Here is a 15,614-nt window from a genome sequence, read left to right on the forward strand (position 1 = left end):
AGTGCTTAGTGAACTCAAAGAGGGAGATGAGGAAATTGCCCAGACCGCAGCACTGGGAGACAAGGAGATGGAAAACACAGAAGAGAGCTGAACTGACATGAGTGGTAAAAGCACAATGGGAAGCATTCACGTAACAGCTGTTTCCCAAAAAAGAATATGTAGAATGAATGAGGCAGAATTGAAGAAATAATGGTTGAGAATTCTCCAGAACTGACGAAAGATGTGAATCTGTAGAAACGGGACACACCGTGTGTACCAAGGGGATAAATAAGAACATAGCCACAACCAGAAATATGCTTAAAAGCACAGAAAGCAAAAGACGGAAAACATCTTAAAATTATCCAGAGAGAACAGACAGAGCCCTCACTCTAAACGCTGACCCGGGTCTCGGGCTGAGCCCTGCACGCCCTAGTGCTCTGGCCGCTGAAGTTCTGGAACCGTGGAGCGTGGAAGTCTCCCCACCTCTGGGACTCGCTGGAGGCCGCTGCCGGACCAGACAGGGGGCCCGCAGGGACTGCCCGTTGTCGGGGCACAGGAGCCCAGGACAGCCACAGTGGCAGAAGCCAGGAAGGCCGCCTCTCTCCGAGCCTGGCCACCCGCCCCTTCTCCGAGAGCCATCTCCCTGTTCTCTGGGGGCGTCCCAGCCCCTCGGCGGCTGCGGAGACTGCGGAGGCCGGTGAGGGTGGGGAAGGGCCGCCCCGGTCCGGGGGAGTCCGGTGCCACCTCGCGGCCCCTCGGAGCACTGCGCACGGGGCCGCGCGGCGCGCACGGGATTTCCCGGCCGGGACCTGGACGCAGACCCTGAGCTCACCAGCCTGGAGCCACCGATGGGGGACACGGGGGGAGTTCGGGGGCCTCTGGGATTTGGAGAGGCCTCTGGGGTCACACCCAGGCGCAGAGCTGCTCCTCCCCGTCGGGGTGGGGGCGGGGTCCGGGACTCCAGATCGGGGGTGGCAGCAGCGAGCGGAGGCGTCGGGCCAGGCGGGCGCGGGCGGCAGAGGCGAGCACCAGCAGCGGAGGCAGCGAGAGGAAGCCCGACACGAAGAGCGCCGCGGAACCGCGGTCGGACAGCAGCGCGCGGCACGCGGGGCGGGGCGCCGGGTGGACCTGAGGGCGGGGCGGACGGTCAGGCGGGGCGGTGGGGCCTCAGTTCCGAGACAGGGCCTGGCAGCAGGTGGACGGGGCGGGAGCTAAGCCCCAGTTCGGGTGTGAGTCGGGCGGGGGGGGAGCCGGTGCAGATGGACCGGGGCGGGGCCTGGTAACAAAAGGACCGGGAGAGGGCGGGGCCTCAATTCTGGTGCGGAGCCGGGTGCGGGGCGGGGGGGGTAGAGAGATTGGGGCGGGGCCTGAGAGCAGGGGGACCGGGGCGGGGCCGGGAAAGGAGAAGGCGGGGCCTGAGGTCTGGCAGAGCCGGCGTCGTGGGGGCTGGGGCTGGCTGTGAGCCAGGCATTTCTGAGCCGAGGATGGGAGATGGGGACCCAGGCGGTAAATGGCCCGAGTAGGAGTCCCTTGAGGATAGCTCTCTCTGCTCTCCCATGGCCCTTTCCTAAGTTGGCATCTGACCCCGAGGCCCTACCCTGGGGTGTCGCCAGCTGGCGCCACCTTGTCTACTGCGGCCCAGCGTTCGGCCCCCTTCCCCCGGCCCCCCCTTCCCCAGATGGGCAGAAAGGGGCCCATCTGCCTATACCCTCCCTATCCCAGACCAAGCCATAACCCCTTCCATACGTGGGGAAACCCATCCCAGGGGAGGAGGGGTCTTCAGGGGGGCTGTGTGTTGGGGGAGGCTGGAGGATGGGGACTGTGGACTGGTTAAATCTGACAATATCCTTCTCTTCTCTTCCTGGAACCCTCCTCCTCTTCCCACCCTGCCCAGCTGTCCAGGCCCTGGCGGCTCCTGGTACAAGGCTGAGAGGCCTCAGGGGAGGGGAGAGAGCCATCCCCTTGGGTGGCAAACAAAAGCCTTTCTTTTGCTGTGGCCAGTGGCGGGGGGGGGAGGGGGTGGGGGGGTGGGGGGTGGGGGGGGTGGGGGGTGGGGGGGGTGGGGGGGTGTTGGCAGGAGAAGGAGCTCTTCAGGGAGGGGCACACGTGCCTCCAGGGACCTGCACTCCCCGAGGACCCCAGACAGTTCCTCAGCCCCGCGCCCGTGGACGGCTCAGCTCACCCTCGAGTGGCACAGGAATCCCAGGTACACAGTGGCGGCTGCAGGCAGCAGGTGGAGCAGGAGCCCCGCCAGGGCCCGACGCGGCAGCAGCAGGATCCCCCGGCCTGGGCCAGCCGGGCCTGCCCACCCTGGGGACATCCAGTCTGAGGCCTGGTGGTCAGGAAGCCTTCGGGGCAGCATGGGTGCCGTGTCTGAAGCGCCCCCTCCCTCGTCCTCCTCTGTCTCCCTCTCCTGCTCACTCATGCTCTCTTGGCAGTGGGCCTGGTGGGCTCACAGCGGTGGTCACGTGGCAGGACTGATGCCCACCCTCCGCCCCCCCCCCCCCAGGTCAGATTAGCAACCTTTTAACCCTAGGTTGCCAGGTCAGACCTCCACCCAGACCCCAGCAACCAGATAGTGGACTCAGCTGGAGGGCAGGACCCTGGCCCAGGTAGGTCCAGCCCTGACCATCAGTCTCCAGGGCCACACCTGAGCCTCAGGTCCTCGCTGCCAGGCTGACCCTCTCTCTGCCAGGTTACTACAGCTCCAGCCCTGCCCAGTCTCCCCCGCCAGCCCCGGCGTGCTCTGGTCAGAGCCTGTACAGCTGTCCTGAGAGCTCAGCACTGGGCTGTCCTCCCCCCAGGTCCCGCCCTCTCCCCACTTCCAGACCCTGCACACAATGGTTTCATTTCATCAGTCTCAACTCTGGCAACTGCCCCATCCGTAGCTGCCACGGGAAGGTCAATGTCTGACCTAGCCCCCTCTGGTTCCCTCATCCCCAATCCTGGCCCCTCTCAGCATCAGAACAGCCCCAGAAGATGCTGGGTGCCCACACTGCAGGGCTGTTGAGAGGGCACGTGGATAACGTATGTGAAATGCTTAATGTGGGACTCAGCACACAGTAGGCACTCAAAAATGGCAGCTACCATTATAGGTATCCTTTGTGTCAGAATCCAATCCATCCTGAAAACAGGGGGAGCGTGTATTCTGTGATTTCAAGTAAAGGGGGGGAAGCATTCCCAGCCCCTCCGAAAACCCCAACTAATTTCTCCAAATAGTACCAAAATACTCTTAGCACCTAACAGCCTCCCGGGGTTTCCGTGCACGGCATACAGTGTTTTAAACATCACTTACAGGGACTTCTCTGGTGGTCCAGTGGGTAAGCCTCTGTGCTCCCAATGCAGGGGGCCTGGGTTTGATCCCTGGTCGGGGAACTAGCTCCTGCATGCATGCCACAACTGAGAGTTCACATGCTGCAACTAAGAAGCCTGCATGCTTCAACTAAAGATCCCACATGCCGCAACTAAGAACCGGCGCAGCCAAAATAAATAAATAAATAAAATTCTTTGAAAAATAATAATAATAAATAAATAAACACCACTGACATAACTAGCTGACACTTAAACCACTGAGTAGGTTGTCTGGGAGCTGGATGAAGGAGGCCGGGTGGCACCAGATGCGAATGTTTCTCTTTCCCTCCCCCTGCAGTCCGCCTCATCCCTTCCAACTTTTCTTCTAATGTTTTTCAGGCCTCTCAAGCTCACCAGCACCCTTCAGACACGTAGGGAGCTCGATGAAAGCGACATGCACAGCTTGTTCAAGGGACGCGGGTGGAGACATGCCGGCCAGGACAGCTGCTGAGGCCCCCTGCAACACACGCCAAGCCCTGCTGCCCAGCACATGTGCAATTGAACTGCTTGCACTGGCACACGCGTGTGAAGATCTCACGGTAGCTGTTTATTTATTCTGATAGTGAAGTTGGGGTGAAAAAGAGAGTTCAGACAGCAAGGGTATTGGACTCATCTCCTTTCTAAGCCCCGCCCTCTCCCCCAGGTCCTCCACTCATTCGTTCACTCATTCAACAAGCACTCCGTCGAGCTCCCGCTGTGCGCCAGGCACGATGGACGCCCGTGGATTCAGCGCGAAGGGAGGCCAACAGAAGCCTCTGCCTGTAGCGGGACGGCTCTTTGCAGGTCACTGAGCAAGCTGCAGTGCCCAGGCCATGGCAGAAGCCAGGGGGGGACAGGCCCCACGGCCCACTCTCACTGCCCTCTGCCTGTGGGGAGGCCACCAGGAGGCAGTTTCTAGCTTCCTTGGCTCTGATGAGGGACAGGACGGTGCACGGGGCCCCCAGGGCGCGGCTGCAGCACAGAGGCTGCTCCTCAGCAACAGGGTGCCCCTCCCACCCCGTGTCCTGTGCGCCTGTCATCTGGCCCTGCTCCTTTCAGCGTCTTCCTGGGTCATCCTGTGGGGACAGGGTGCAGAGGGCTGACACCCTTGCTTTTCTGGCTTTTGCCGGCTGCTTAACCAGTAAACTGTCTGCGTCCACCCAGAACACCTTGCTCCTTATGGGACGAATCTGCCAGCCTGTGTGACGTGCTCTCACGAAGCTCTCATTCTAGAAGAGGAGTGACCGTGGCTTACGGGGTAGGATCCGTGTGGCTTGGGAGTGGGACGGGGCCTCTCAGCCCCTTGCCTGGAGACCCACCCTTTGGATCCGGCACCTGGAAGGGCTGCCCTCTCTGGAGGGCAGGGCCCTGAGGACACCTCGTCCGTCTCTGGAAGCTGGGGAGGGGCTGGGGTGGGAGCCACCACCCCAAAGCCGTGCTGCCTCTTGGTGAGCGGTCATGAGAGGCGGCTGGAGGGACAAGGCTGCAGAAGCCGCCCCACTTCCTTCTCCCGTCTGGGCTCTGGACGGGTGGCCTCACCCAGGGGTTGGGGGATGGGAAGGCACCTTCAGGGCCTGCCACCCACCCCGGCCCACCCTGCCCCAGGGCCCCAGAACCAAGGTGACCAACCTGGAGGCCTTACTGAGGGCTTCCTGCAGCACCACGTCCACCGTCCAGATGTAGCCCGTCTCCTAACAGTCCTCCCTCTGCCTGGCTCCCTCCTTCAACTGCCTGGGGCTCTGCCCCTTCACAGCCCCTGGAGACCTGCCTCAGTCTCCTCTCAGGGGGCTTCCTATCCCACCCCTTGGTCCAGGTTGCCAGCCTGGTGTCCCTGGAGAATCTTCTGTCCTCATGCAGCATCTGGGTGGGGGGGAAGGGTCCCACCTCACCCTGCCCACCACCCCAGCCTGGTCTTAGCCAGCAGGGACAGGAGTGGGGCTGGCGGGAAGGGCTCGAGGGGGGGACCCGGAGGACCCGGGGGAAGGTGTGTGGGTGTCTCCTGGGGGCGAGTCGTGGCACATCAAAGGCTGTGCTCCTTGAGGAGCTGTGGTCCACGGGCAAGTTCCTGCCTGCCTGGTCTTTGTCTCCCGGGAAGGAGGACAAGCCAGAGGCCCTGGCAGTTGGCAGGGGCTGACGGCTGCTGGGACAGGGGCTGTGGCCCGCAGGCAGGGCCTCCCCTTAAGTTGCTGGGTAAACGGGTGGAGAACTGGCCCTTAGCCCGGCCCCCGGGAGGCCCCACCGCCACCGCACAACTGCAGCTCCAGCCTTCCACCTTCTGGGAGCAGATACCCCACCGCTGGGACTTCAGGGGGAGTTTCATGAAAGGGCCACCATGCTGTGGCTGGGCCGGGACGGCATGTAGAGGACCCCCAGCCGGAGGACAGAGCCCCTGGGTGGGCTCGCTTTGGGGGTAGCTGAGAGCCAAGGCCGTCAGAAGGCTAAGTGGTAGCCAGGTTCCCCTGGGGAGATAAGGGGTCCTTGTCGGCCTGGGGACAGTGGGCTGGATCCAGCCTGGGCCTCCAGCATCCATGCTGGATTCCTGTTCTTTCCAGATGGACTCTAGGGCCTCTGAGCCCCGGAAGCAGGACCTGACAGAGGCAGGGGCAGAGCAGGAACTGCGGTGGTTGGAGCTGGGCTCCGAGGAGGCCCCAGGAGCTGGGACAGAGGGGCCCAGCGCCCCACAGGCCTGGGGGCGCCTGCTGCAGGCCGTGTGGAAGGGTCACGTGGGCCTGGTGACTCAGCTGCTGCGGCAAGGGGCCAGTGTGGAGGAGAGGTGAGCCCAGGGGCAGGACCGGTACTCCACGGGGGTGGGGGTAGGGGTGGTGGCTGGTGTCCCTTCAGTGGGAGACGGAGGCAGCTGTCCCTTGCGGGCTGGAGAGGGTTCCCTCCTGGGCAAAGGTAGCAGGTCTCTTCCCCGTGCCCCTGCCCTCGCCCATGCCGCCCTCCCCGCCCCGCAGGGACCGCGCCGGCAGGACCCCGCTGCATCTGGCCGTGCTGCGTGGCCACGTGCCGCTGGTGCGTCTCCTGCTGCAGCGCGGGGGCCGGGCCGTAGCCGCAGACCGCGCGGGGCGCACGCCGCTGCACGAGGCCGCCTGGCACGGGCCCTCGCTGGCGGCCGAGCTGCTCCTACGGCGCGGGGCGTCGGCGAACGCGCGCTGCGAGGCCGGCCTCACACCGCTGCACTGGGCCGCCGCGCTGGGCCGCACGCTGCTGGCCAGGCGCCTGCTGGACGCACCGGGCCCGGGCCCCGCGGCGGTGGACGCGCGCGGTTGGATGGCGGCACACTGGGCGGCCGCGGGCGGCCGGCTGCCAGTGCTCGAGCTGCTGGCGGCGGGCGGTGGCGCGGGCCTGGACGGCGCCCTGCTCGTGGCGGCCGCGGCCGGGCAGTCGGCAGCGCTGCGCCTCCTCCTGACGCACGGGGCGCGGGTGGACGCCCGGGACGGCGCGGGGGCCACGGCGCTGGGCGTCACGGCCGACCTGGGCCGCCGGCAGGTACGTCTCGGCCCGGCCCCCGGAGTGATCGTGCGGGTGGTGGGGAGGGGCCGGGCACCAGGGCCCTGAGTGCCGCCCTGACGTCACTCCCCTTGGTAACCAGCTCTTGGAAGCCCAGGGAGGGCGCTGGGCCGGCAGCACCAAATATTTATTGGGCACCGGCCGCGGGCCTGAGTCCAGCCAGGCCCTGGGCGGTGCAGAGGGGCCACAGGCAGCTCAGGACCATTAGGGGGCAAGTGGGATCTCCAAGTAGAGCCCCAGCAGGTGCCATAGGCGGCACCAAATAAGGAAGCAGTGTGGAGAAAGGGGGCGCTGAGGGCAGCTGAGCACTGTGTGGCCCGCCCAGGCCAGCCCTGCCCCTGCCCCCTTCTCTTCTAGGACATGGAGATGCTGCTTGAGCACGGGGCCGACCCAAGCCTCAAGGACAGGCACGGCCGCTCTGCACTCCACAGGGCTGCTGCTGGTGGACATCTGCTCGCCGTCCAACTGCTGGCCGCCTGGGGAGCGGAGGTGGACGCTCGGGACACATTGGGCCTCACCCCCCTGCACCACGCTGCCCGGGGAGGCCACATGGAGGTCGCCGGCCACCTCCTGGCCAGGGGCGCGAAGGTCGACGCTGCTGGCTGGCTCCACATGACCCCCCTGCATCTTGCCGTGGAGCGCGGCCACGGCTCCACCGCAGAGCTTTTGCTGAGCCGAGGGGCCAGCCCCACCCGGAGGACACAGTGGGGGGAGGTGGCCCAGGACCTGGGGCCTGCCGTCTGTGGAGAGCAGGAGGAGTCCTAGGGGCACAGGGCCCCAGGGCTGCAGGGCCAGAGCAGGACCAAAGGCTCCAGGCTCCCACGGCCTTCAGGGCACGCAGGCTCCTCTCTGCTGGTCTGAGGCCACCTGCCAGGGTGCACGGGAGAACACCCCAGAGGTCCCTGGAGGAGAAGGAAGCAGTGGCTGGAGACCCAGCAAGAAGCGTGGGGCTGACCTGGAACCATTCCAGACTCCCAGGGCCACGTCAGCCCTGCAGCTCCAACCCTGTGCGCGCTCTTTGGCGGAGAGACTGAGTCGTGGCCATAGAACTGACCAAAACCCGATGGGCTCCCGTTTGTCCGTCCCCCATCGGGGTGTCACTCGGTGCTCCCCCCGGGCACACCGGCACTCTTACTGTGTTTCCTTAGATTCAGTATTTGTCTCTTGGCACTCACTCACTAATGACAGGGCCAAACGAACGGCCAGTTGTCCTCCTCTCCCCTGCCGTCCCTACCCACGCCCTGAACGGCTGCCTTCTCTCACATGCCCAGCTGACATCCCCCTGCCTGAAGTCACCCAGGGCCAGGCCTGCCTCTGTGCACCAAGGCCCACTGGATTATCAAACAAACCAATCAGAAACTGTTTCCCTGCCCTGCCCTGCCTTTTCCGCAGGAACCCCAACAAAGGCCTGAGCCTTCCCCGGGCCCCTGCTCTTGCCTCCCGATCCACACTGCTGCTTCTGCCTGTGTCCCTGTGGGGCGTGGTGTGCCCTCCCCTCAGGAAATGTAAGGCATAAAAATCTGCTTTCAGGGGCTTCCCTGGTGGCGCAGTGGTTAGGAATCCGCCTGCCAATGCAGGGGACACAGCTTTGAGCCCTGGTCCGGGAAGATCCCACATGCTGCGGAGCAACTAAGCCCATGCACCACAACTACTGAGGCTGCACTCTAGAGCCTGCAAGCCACAACTGCTGAAGCCCGTGCGCCACAACTACTGAACCCACGCGCCTAGAGCCCATGCTCCGCAACAAGAGAAGTCACCACAATGAGAGGCCCGTGCACCGCAACGAAAAGCAGGCCCTGCTCGCCACAACTAGAGAAAGCCCCCGTGCGCGGCAACGAAGACCCAACGCAGCCAAAAAAAAAAAAACAAAAACACCTGCTTTCAATAGCTTTAGCCTCTCCCTGTCATCACTCAGCCATCTCTGTAAATTAAAAATCCTGTAGTACAACAGATACAGAGTGACAGTTGTCTCTGATTGTCCACGCCTGCATCCTCATAGAAAATCAATGTCCTTATAAGATTTTTCTGGAAGAACAGCTTTAGAGGACAGATTTCATCTTTCGAAAGTGAGAGCCGTCTTGCTAAATCAGCGCCTCTGTCCGGGGACCCTGGGAGCACTTGGATTTTACCCCCAAGACGACGGGAGCCTTTGGGGAGCGTGGGCTCACGGGACACGGTCTTTTGGCTCACGGGGCCTGCAAGTGCAGAGTGAACTGAAACTAGGAAAGGAAACCCAGGAGGCCAGTGAGGTGGTGGCGGCGTAGCGGTGGCGGTGGGAGAGACAGGCAGAATTGGGACGGCTCTGTGGGCACAGTCCTCTGGACTTGCTGATGGTTGGATGTGGGGAGGGGCAGGGAAAGGGAGACATAACGATGACTCCTGGCGGGGCCTAGGCCCGAGGTGGAGGGGCGGGTGGGAGAGCAGATGCACAGGAGACGAGAATGGGGCGAGGGTGAGGCCTGGAGTGACATATCTGGAGTCCTCAGAGTAAGGATGGGTTTTTTTTGTTTTGTTTTTGTTTTCTTTTGGGCGCGCCGAGTGGCCTGTGGGACCTGCGGGATCTTAGTTCCCCAACCAGGGATCGAACCCGAGTCCTCTGCAGTGGAAGCGTGGAGTCTGAACCACTGGACCACCACGGAAGTCCCGGGGTGGTTTTTAAAGCTGCAGGATGGACCTCCAGCCAGCCTCCAGCACAGCCTGTGGGCTCGACCTCAGAGCACACCCACAGCCCGACTGCCTCTCACCTCCCCCACTGCATCCACCATGTCCAGGCCACCGTCAGCCTTGCCTGGAATGCTGCCGTAACCAGGCCAGCCCCCAGGCTATCTGGTCTTCTCGCCTGATCCCTTGACTCCCAAGGGGCTGTTCTCAGAATAGTAGCCATCATCCTATTCACTCTCCTGCACAATCCCCCAGTGGCTCCCTTTCACAGAGTGTAGACCAAATGTGGTGTACAGTGTTGTTTGCAGATGCCCCAGCGACCTGGCCCGTCGCACGTGCTCCTTCCAGTGGGATCCCCTTGTTCCTGCCGTCCAGAGCTGGAGTCTGGGTCTCCGCCTCTTGAGTGGACTTTTGTGACTGGTCCGGCGCCCAAGCGTTGCTGACTCGATGCTGTGTGACTTTCCAGGGCGGGCTGAGAGGGCGACCAGGTTCCGGGGTCCTGCCCTGTGGCCACCATGCTGTGAGGAAGCCCAGGTACCCGGGACATCACAGTCCTTCCTAGACCTCCAGGGCCCTTGCGTCCTCACCAGCCTCCGTCTCCAGCCTCTGACTTGCTCACGGCCCTGGACCTGCACTAGCTCCGCTCCCACAACTCTGGCCTTTTGTTGACCTCGCCCACACTGGGCCTCGCACTTGCCGATCCCTCTGCCTGGCTTGGTCACCACTTCCTTTGTCACGGACCGCCACCCTCTGCGTGCCCTCCAAGGGAAAGCTTTTCTTTAAGGAGAACGCCAGTAAGTATGGAAAGACTTACAAAGACAATGATAGACGCATGAGTGAGCGCAGGTAGCCTCGGAGCGCAGCGGCCACGGAGGAGCTGCTCACACGTCCATTCGAGGCCCCACGTGTTGTGGGGCTTCAAGTCCGCAGCAGCGTTTCAGCCGACGGCACGCTTTTCCCGGCAGCCCCAGACGCTGGCTGAGCACAGCACAGGTGCTGGGGTCTGGCCGTTTCTGCCCAACACAAGGCTTCCCTACTAGGCAGTCTTTGCTCCAGAACTGTCGGGCTGGCAGAGATGCTGTCCGGTCTGCATCCTCCCTCTTTCACAGGCACAAAATAGTACACCTCTGTGCTCCTACCTCAACATCTGCTGACAGGAGAGCCTGTGATGACTCCCAAAGTATTTCACTACGAACTACGTATTAGTTCAAACGTAAATGCGGTGGAGAAACCTGGCAAACAATACCGTAACCAAATGGTCAAAGCTGACATTACCCGTGTTGGGACAAGCTGCCATCATGGCCTCCTGGTGCCACGCACCGAGAAGGACACAATATAATTTCTGCAGTATTCTGCTACGAATGTGTAACCTGATTCTAATCACGAGGAAACATCAGACAGACTCAAATTGAGAGGCACGCTACAAAGTAAGTAGCCTGTACTCTTCAAGAATGCCAAGGTCAAGAAAGACAAAGAAAGGCTGAGGGACTGTTCCAGGTTAACACTGAAAATTAGACATAAGAACTCCACGCAGTGCGTGATCCTGGACAGGGAAAAAAGCGGTAAGAATATGTGACCGAACTGGAATGCAGACTGTGGACCAGACAGCAGTCTTGCATTAATGTTGAATTTCCTGATTTTTATCATGGTGCTGGGATTTGTAAGAGAACGTCCTTGTTCTTAGGAAATACACAGTGAAGTATTTAGCCATCTCCAACTTCCTTTCAAATGGACCAGAAAAAAACCCCAATAATGTGCTTATAAACATTTATGGAGGGCTTCCTTGGTGGCATAGTGGTTAAGAATCCGCCTGCCAATGCAGGGGACACGGGATCGAGCCCTGGTCCAGGAAGATCCCGCATGCTGCGGAGCAACTAAGCGCGTGCGCCACAACTACTAGCCTGCGGTCTAGAGCCCGCGAGCCACAGCTACTGAAGCCCGTGAGCCACAACTACTGAAGCCCGCCCGCCTAGAGCCCGTGCTCCACAACAAGAGAAGCCACCTCAACGAGTAGCCCACGCACCGCAACGAAGACCCAGTGCAACCAAAATAAATAAATAAATTTATTAAAAAAATAAAGTGCACAGCTCTGCGGCGTAAAGAGGACCAGGGCCCTCGGTGGGAGGAAGCGCTCCTCCGCTCCGCTCCGCAGGACTCCACCCTCGGCGGTCCGCCCTCAAGCTGCCGGGGGGCCGGGATCCTTTCCTCCACCGCCTAGGCCCTGCCCAGCCCCGGCGCCACCCCCTGAGCGCGAGCATGCGCACAGGAGAGGGCGAGCGGCGTGGACCCAGAGCGCACGCGCAGTGACCCGGAAGTTCCCCTGCGGGAGGGAGGAGCTGACCCGGAATCGCTGGGGAGGAGTGGCGGCGGCGGCGCGACGCTCACCTTGGTGAGCAGAGGCGCGGGCTGCGGGCGCCATGGTCTTCCTCACGGCGCAGCTCTGGCTGCGGAACCGCATCACCGACCGCTACTGGCGGGTCCAGGAGGTGCTGAAGCACGCGCGGGTGAGTATGCCGTGCGCCCCGCGCCCCCGCCTGGCCCGGCGCGCGCGGGCCCCGCCGACCGCCTCCTCTCCCGTTTCTTGACCAGCACTTCCGGGGGAGGAAGAATCGGTGCTACCGGCTGGCAGTCAGGGCTGTGACGCGAGCGTTCGTGCAGTGCACCCGAGCCCGCAGGCTGAAGAAGAGGAACCTGCGGACGGTAAGCGCGGCCCGCTCGGCCTCGCCCCGCCGCCCCCGCCCTCCCGAACCCGCGGGGCCTCGCGGCCGCAGGTGGGCCGGCCCGGCGAGCCACTCCTGTGCACGCGGTTCGCTCGCAGCCCCGTGAGCACCGGCTGGGCCGATGCGGTGTGCGGGTGTCGGGGGCGCGAGGGTGGCAGCGAGTCCGGCGCGGCAGCCTCACACGGAACCTGTTGGACAGATGCACGCAGAGCTTCCCCAGCCCGGCTTCCCCTGCAGCGCTCAGATCTCTCGCTGCGCCTGGAGCGGACGCCGCTGCCCCGCCAGCCTGGCCCTTCTCGAGGCCCCTGCCTCCTCTTTTCCAGGCCTTCACCTCCCCGAAACTTCCACCTGGACCCTTGCTATGCCCGGAGCTGTGTCTGCCCCAGAATCTCTTGCTCATCTTTGTATCCTCCTTCGACGCCTAAAGATGTGTGTGGAGTTAATGCTTTACAGCCGGCATTTGGATAAAGAGCATCAGCTTTTGCTCATTGTTGTTTGTATTTCAGCTTGAATAGGACACTGACTTTTGTATTTGTTCTTACAAAAACAATCTTTTAGTCCAGTGACAACCTTAGCTGGGAGGTGTGGATGTAACATACAATCGGTTTTTAAGCATCTCAGTGTTTCTCATTTCAGCTCTGGATCAGTCGAGTTACAGCTGCTTCCCAGGAACACGGCCTGAAGTACCCAGCATTCATCCTCAACTTGATTAAGGTATGGTCGAGGATGTGGTCCTGCTGAGACGTTAAACGTCTTCATAACCCGTCCAGTTGCTGTGGTCCAGCAGCGCGGGCAGTGGAGTGTTCGCAGCCCAACACTGCTTTCGTTCTTGGAGTGGGGTTCTGGTGGGTTCGGGGACTCACCACACTGGCTCTGCCGCTGCCCTGCTGGTAGTGGAATTGGTAATAGGGTATGTGGCACCAAGACATAAGCCCCGGTGTTTCCCCATCAAGAGAAAAACGTAGAAAAACTTGGCTTTAACTTTAAAGTTTAGTTTCAAAGTTTTTACACTGAATGAATTCTGGTGAGGTAGCAGATCAAGTTGAATCATAGTCAAAAAGGAGGGAGACATCTTGGCGGGGATAGAGCAAGCATGTGCCACAGAATCTCGGTCACTTGCATCTGGTGAGTATGCTATTCCCTCTGCTTTTGTGTGCATTTAAGTGTTTTCTTAAAAAGCTAGGGGGAATGGGTCCTTGTGCCAGGCCCTGTGTCTGGCACTCTACAAAGATCCTCGGGGTAAGTGTAGGTGCAACACCTCCGTTCTACTGATGGGGAACTAGGCTCACAAGGAGAGAGACTCTGCCCGCAGCACAGGGGTCCCAGGTGGTAGAACAGGACTGACTCCTCCTGCACAGCTGCCTTTGATGCCAGGACACCATCCCCCCTTCTTCCTGCACCCCAGACTCACTGGCACTGTCCGTCCGTTTTCTGTTGCTTCACTCGATGGATGACTTTGGCTCTCTCATGGGAAGAAAGAGTGCCCGGTTTTGATCTTAGTTCCTCTTCTTGTGCCTCACACACCTTTTCTGTGTCTCATTTTTCATCGTTTGTGAAATGGGAATTGTGGTTTCCTCTTCCCAGCTGCCTTAAAGGGTAGCCCAGGCCAGAAGTCTGGCTGACAACCCTTGGTTCCCCCCCTGCCCCCCGCCCCCCTTCTCCCATGTCCTGCTTGAACAGGACTCACCACTCCCTCTCCCCCACTGGTGCTCAAGTGGTGTGTGCTAAGCTGATTCAAATCACAGGGTGCTTAGCCGTGTTCCGAGTCCTCCTGTGTTTCACTGAAATGCATTTCTGATGCTGATACAGGCTCTGATTTTCTTCCCAGTGCCAGGTGGAGCTCAACAGGAAAGTACTTGCAGATCTAGCCATCTACGAACCAAAGACTTTTAAATCTTTGGCTGCTTTGGCCAAAAGGAGGCGACAGGAAGGATTTGCTGCTGCCTTGGGGGACGGGAAGGAGCCCGAAGGCGTTTTTTCCAGGGTGGCACAGCACCTCTGAGGGGGGTGCTGACACCCACTGCCCTTTGAGGCTGAGCATCTTAGGAGCAGTTTTTTCCCCCATGTGATGATTACACTAAAATAGGGACTAAGAATTATTTGTCAACAGTGAGTACGTTTGATTTGCATTTGTGTTAATTTACATTTCAGTAACAGACCTGAGAGAAAAGGCCTTATCTTGCCTCTTTTGGCACAGGTTCGGAAATCTCACATGGATTGTGTAAATAAAGTTTGTGTGGAACGCAAACGCAACGTTGTGAGTTGCGTTCTTTGGCACAAACACCTTGGGTGGGCTCTGCCTGAGTGCCCGTGTGCTGGGTGGTAACTAGGGCAAGGCTTCCCCTAGGAACCCTAGATCCTTCTGCAGGCTGGGGGGTGGCGCCAGGCCCTGCTGGTGCTTGACCTCCCCCTCCCCCTCCTTTGGTTTCCAGCAGGGACTCCCTGGCTCAGCTCTTTAGCCACTGAGCACCAGCTGGTCTCCCTCACTCCCCAGACCAGCAGGCAGGGTGGCTGTCCGGGTCCTGGGCTCATCTTAGCCCCCCGCAGGCAGGGTGACCATCAAATCACCTGGGGAGCCTTAATGTGAGAGTTTCGGCCCCTCCCCCAAATACCTGACTTCATTAGTTCCGGAGTCAAGCCCAGAAATCTCTGAGGGCCGCCTCACAGCAGGTCTACCAGCCCTGTGCTTCCCGTCTAGCCCCGTCCTCCCCCTCTGACCACTCCCACGCAGAGGTGTCCACCCTCCTCTCGGGCTGGAAGGGAACTTGTGTGCCCCTCCTGCTCAGGAACAGGGCCTCCCCTTGGCCTTCTCCGGGAGCCTCGTCTGCATTCTGAGCCCCCTCCAGCTCTGGCCTCCTGTCACTGGGTCTGTGAGCAGCTCTGCCACGCCCCGACAGCTCTCACCAAAGCCATCTCCTGGTCCCCAAGTCCAAGGGACACAGTCAGCCCTTGCCCCGAAGGACCATGCGCTCCCTTCCCTCCAGGACGCGGCCCTCCTTCCCTCCCGCACACGCTCTGCTCTAGGAGAGCTCTTTAGGCCCACGAGAGCAGTTGCTGTCTGCTTGCTGATGACCCCTGCGTTTACCTGGCAATGCCCGCACTCCGAACCCCCATGCTGGGCCCTGTGGCTATGCCGTCCCCCACTCTTTGCCAGCCCTGCCCTGGAAGTCACCCCCCTCAGACACCCACCTCCAGCTCAGTACGGAGCCGGTCAAATCTTTTCACTCTGCCCACTTTCCTCCATCCTCATGCGGGTGAACATCTCTTCCAGCTGCAATTACTGCTCTGGCTTCTTAAGAGGCCCCTCCTCCTGGCCCTTGTCGCCGTGTCCACACATGGCCACTGGACCAAGCACTTGGAGGCAGGTGGCTGAGTCCTGTTCTGCCATGCCGAGTGCAGTGCCTGACTACG

At 61.1% G+C, this 15,614-nt stretch overlaps 3 protein-coding genes across 3 annotated transcripts; 2 read left to right on the plus strand and 1 right to left on the minus strand.

Annotated features, from left to right (window-relative positions):
* Positions 1-650: 650 nt before the first annotated feature.
* Positions 651-2,404, minus strand: TMEM88B (transmembrane protein 88B). The gene is made up of 2 exons (XM_061187188.1): positions 2,162-2,404; positions 651-1,107 (listed from the first exon to the last, which is right to left on the minus strand). The coding sequence occupies exons 1-2, from the start codon at positions 2,402-2,404 to the stop codon at positions 883-885; spliced, it is 468 nt and encodes a 155-aa protein (XP_061043171.1). The 3' UTR covers positions 651-882.
* Positions 2,058-7,679, plus strand: ANKRD65 (ankyrin repeat domain 65). Its single transcript, XM_061187187.1, has 7 exons — positions 2,058-2,185; positions 3,670-3,869; positions 3,974-4,113; positions 4,474-4,567; positions 5,862-6,082; positions 6,267-6,801; positions 7,180-7,679. Exons 2-7 carry the CDS (start codon positions 3,714-3,716, stop codon positions 7,585-7,587), a joined length of 1,554 nt encoding a protein of 517 aa, XP_061043170.1. The 5' UTR covers positions 2,058-2,185; positions 3,670-3,713; the 3' UTR covers positions 7,588-7,679.
* A 4,151-nt stretch (positions 7,680-11,830) lies between these two features.
* MRPL20 (mitochondrial ribosomal protein L20) lies at positions 11,831-14,451 on the plus strand. Its single transcript, XM_061187189.1, has 4 exons — positions 11,831-11,987; positions 12,073-12,183; positions 12,840-12,917; positions 14,032-14,451. Exons 1-4 carry the CDS (start codon positions 11,901-11,903, stop codon positions 14,203-14,205), a joined length of 450 nt encoding a protein of 149 aa, XP_061043172.1. The 5' UTR covers positions 11,831-11,900; the 3' UTR covers positions 14,206-14,451.
* The last annotated feature ends 1,163 nt before the right edge of the window (positions 14,452-15,614 follow it).

This window comes from Eubalaena glacialis, chromosome 3, assembly GCF_028564815.1.
Source record: "Eubalaena glacialis isolate mEubGla1 chromosome 3, mEubGla1.1.hap2.+ XY, whole genome shotgun sequence".
Classification (NCBI taxonomy): Eukaryota; Metazoa; Chordata; class Mammalia; order Artiodactyla; family Balaenidae; genus Eubalaena; species Eubalaena glacialis.

Bases quoted from the DNA above. Each gene is read 5' to 3' on its own strand.
- TMEM88B (XM_061187188.1), bottom strand. From the start codon at position 2,404: ATGAGTGAGCAGGAGAGGGAGACAGAGGAGGACGAGGGAGGGGGCGCT. The intron at 1,108-2,161 runs GTGAGCTGAGCC...CCCCGCCCTCAG, and splicing joins GATTCCTGTGCCACTCGAGG to GTCCACCCGGCGCCCCGCCC.
- ANKRD65 (XM_061187187.1), top strand. From the start codon at position 3,714: ATGAAAGCGACATGCACAGCTTGTTCAAGGGACGCGGGTGGAGACATG. The intron at 4,114-4,473 runs GTCACTGAGCAA...GCGTCCACCCAG, and splicing joins AGCGGGACGGCTCTTTGCAG to AACACCTTGCTCCTTATGGG. The intron at 6,802-7,179 runs GTACGTCTCGGC...CTTCTCTTCTAG, and splicing joins CCGACCTGGGCCGCCGGCAG to GACATGGAGATGCTGCTTGA.
- MRPL20 (XM_061187189.1), top strand. From the start codon at position 11,901: ATGGTCTTCCTCACGGCGCAGCTCTGGCTGCGGAACCGCATCACCGAC. The intron at 12,184-12,839 runs GTAAGCGCGGCC...TTCTCATTTCAG, and splicing joins AGAAGAGGAACCTGCGGACG to CTCTGGATCAGTCGAGTTAC. The intron at 12,918-14,031 runs GTATGGTCGAGG...TTTTCTTCCCAG, and splicing joins TCATCCTCAACTTGATTAAG to TGCCAGGTGGAGCTCAACAG.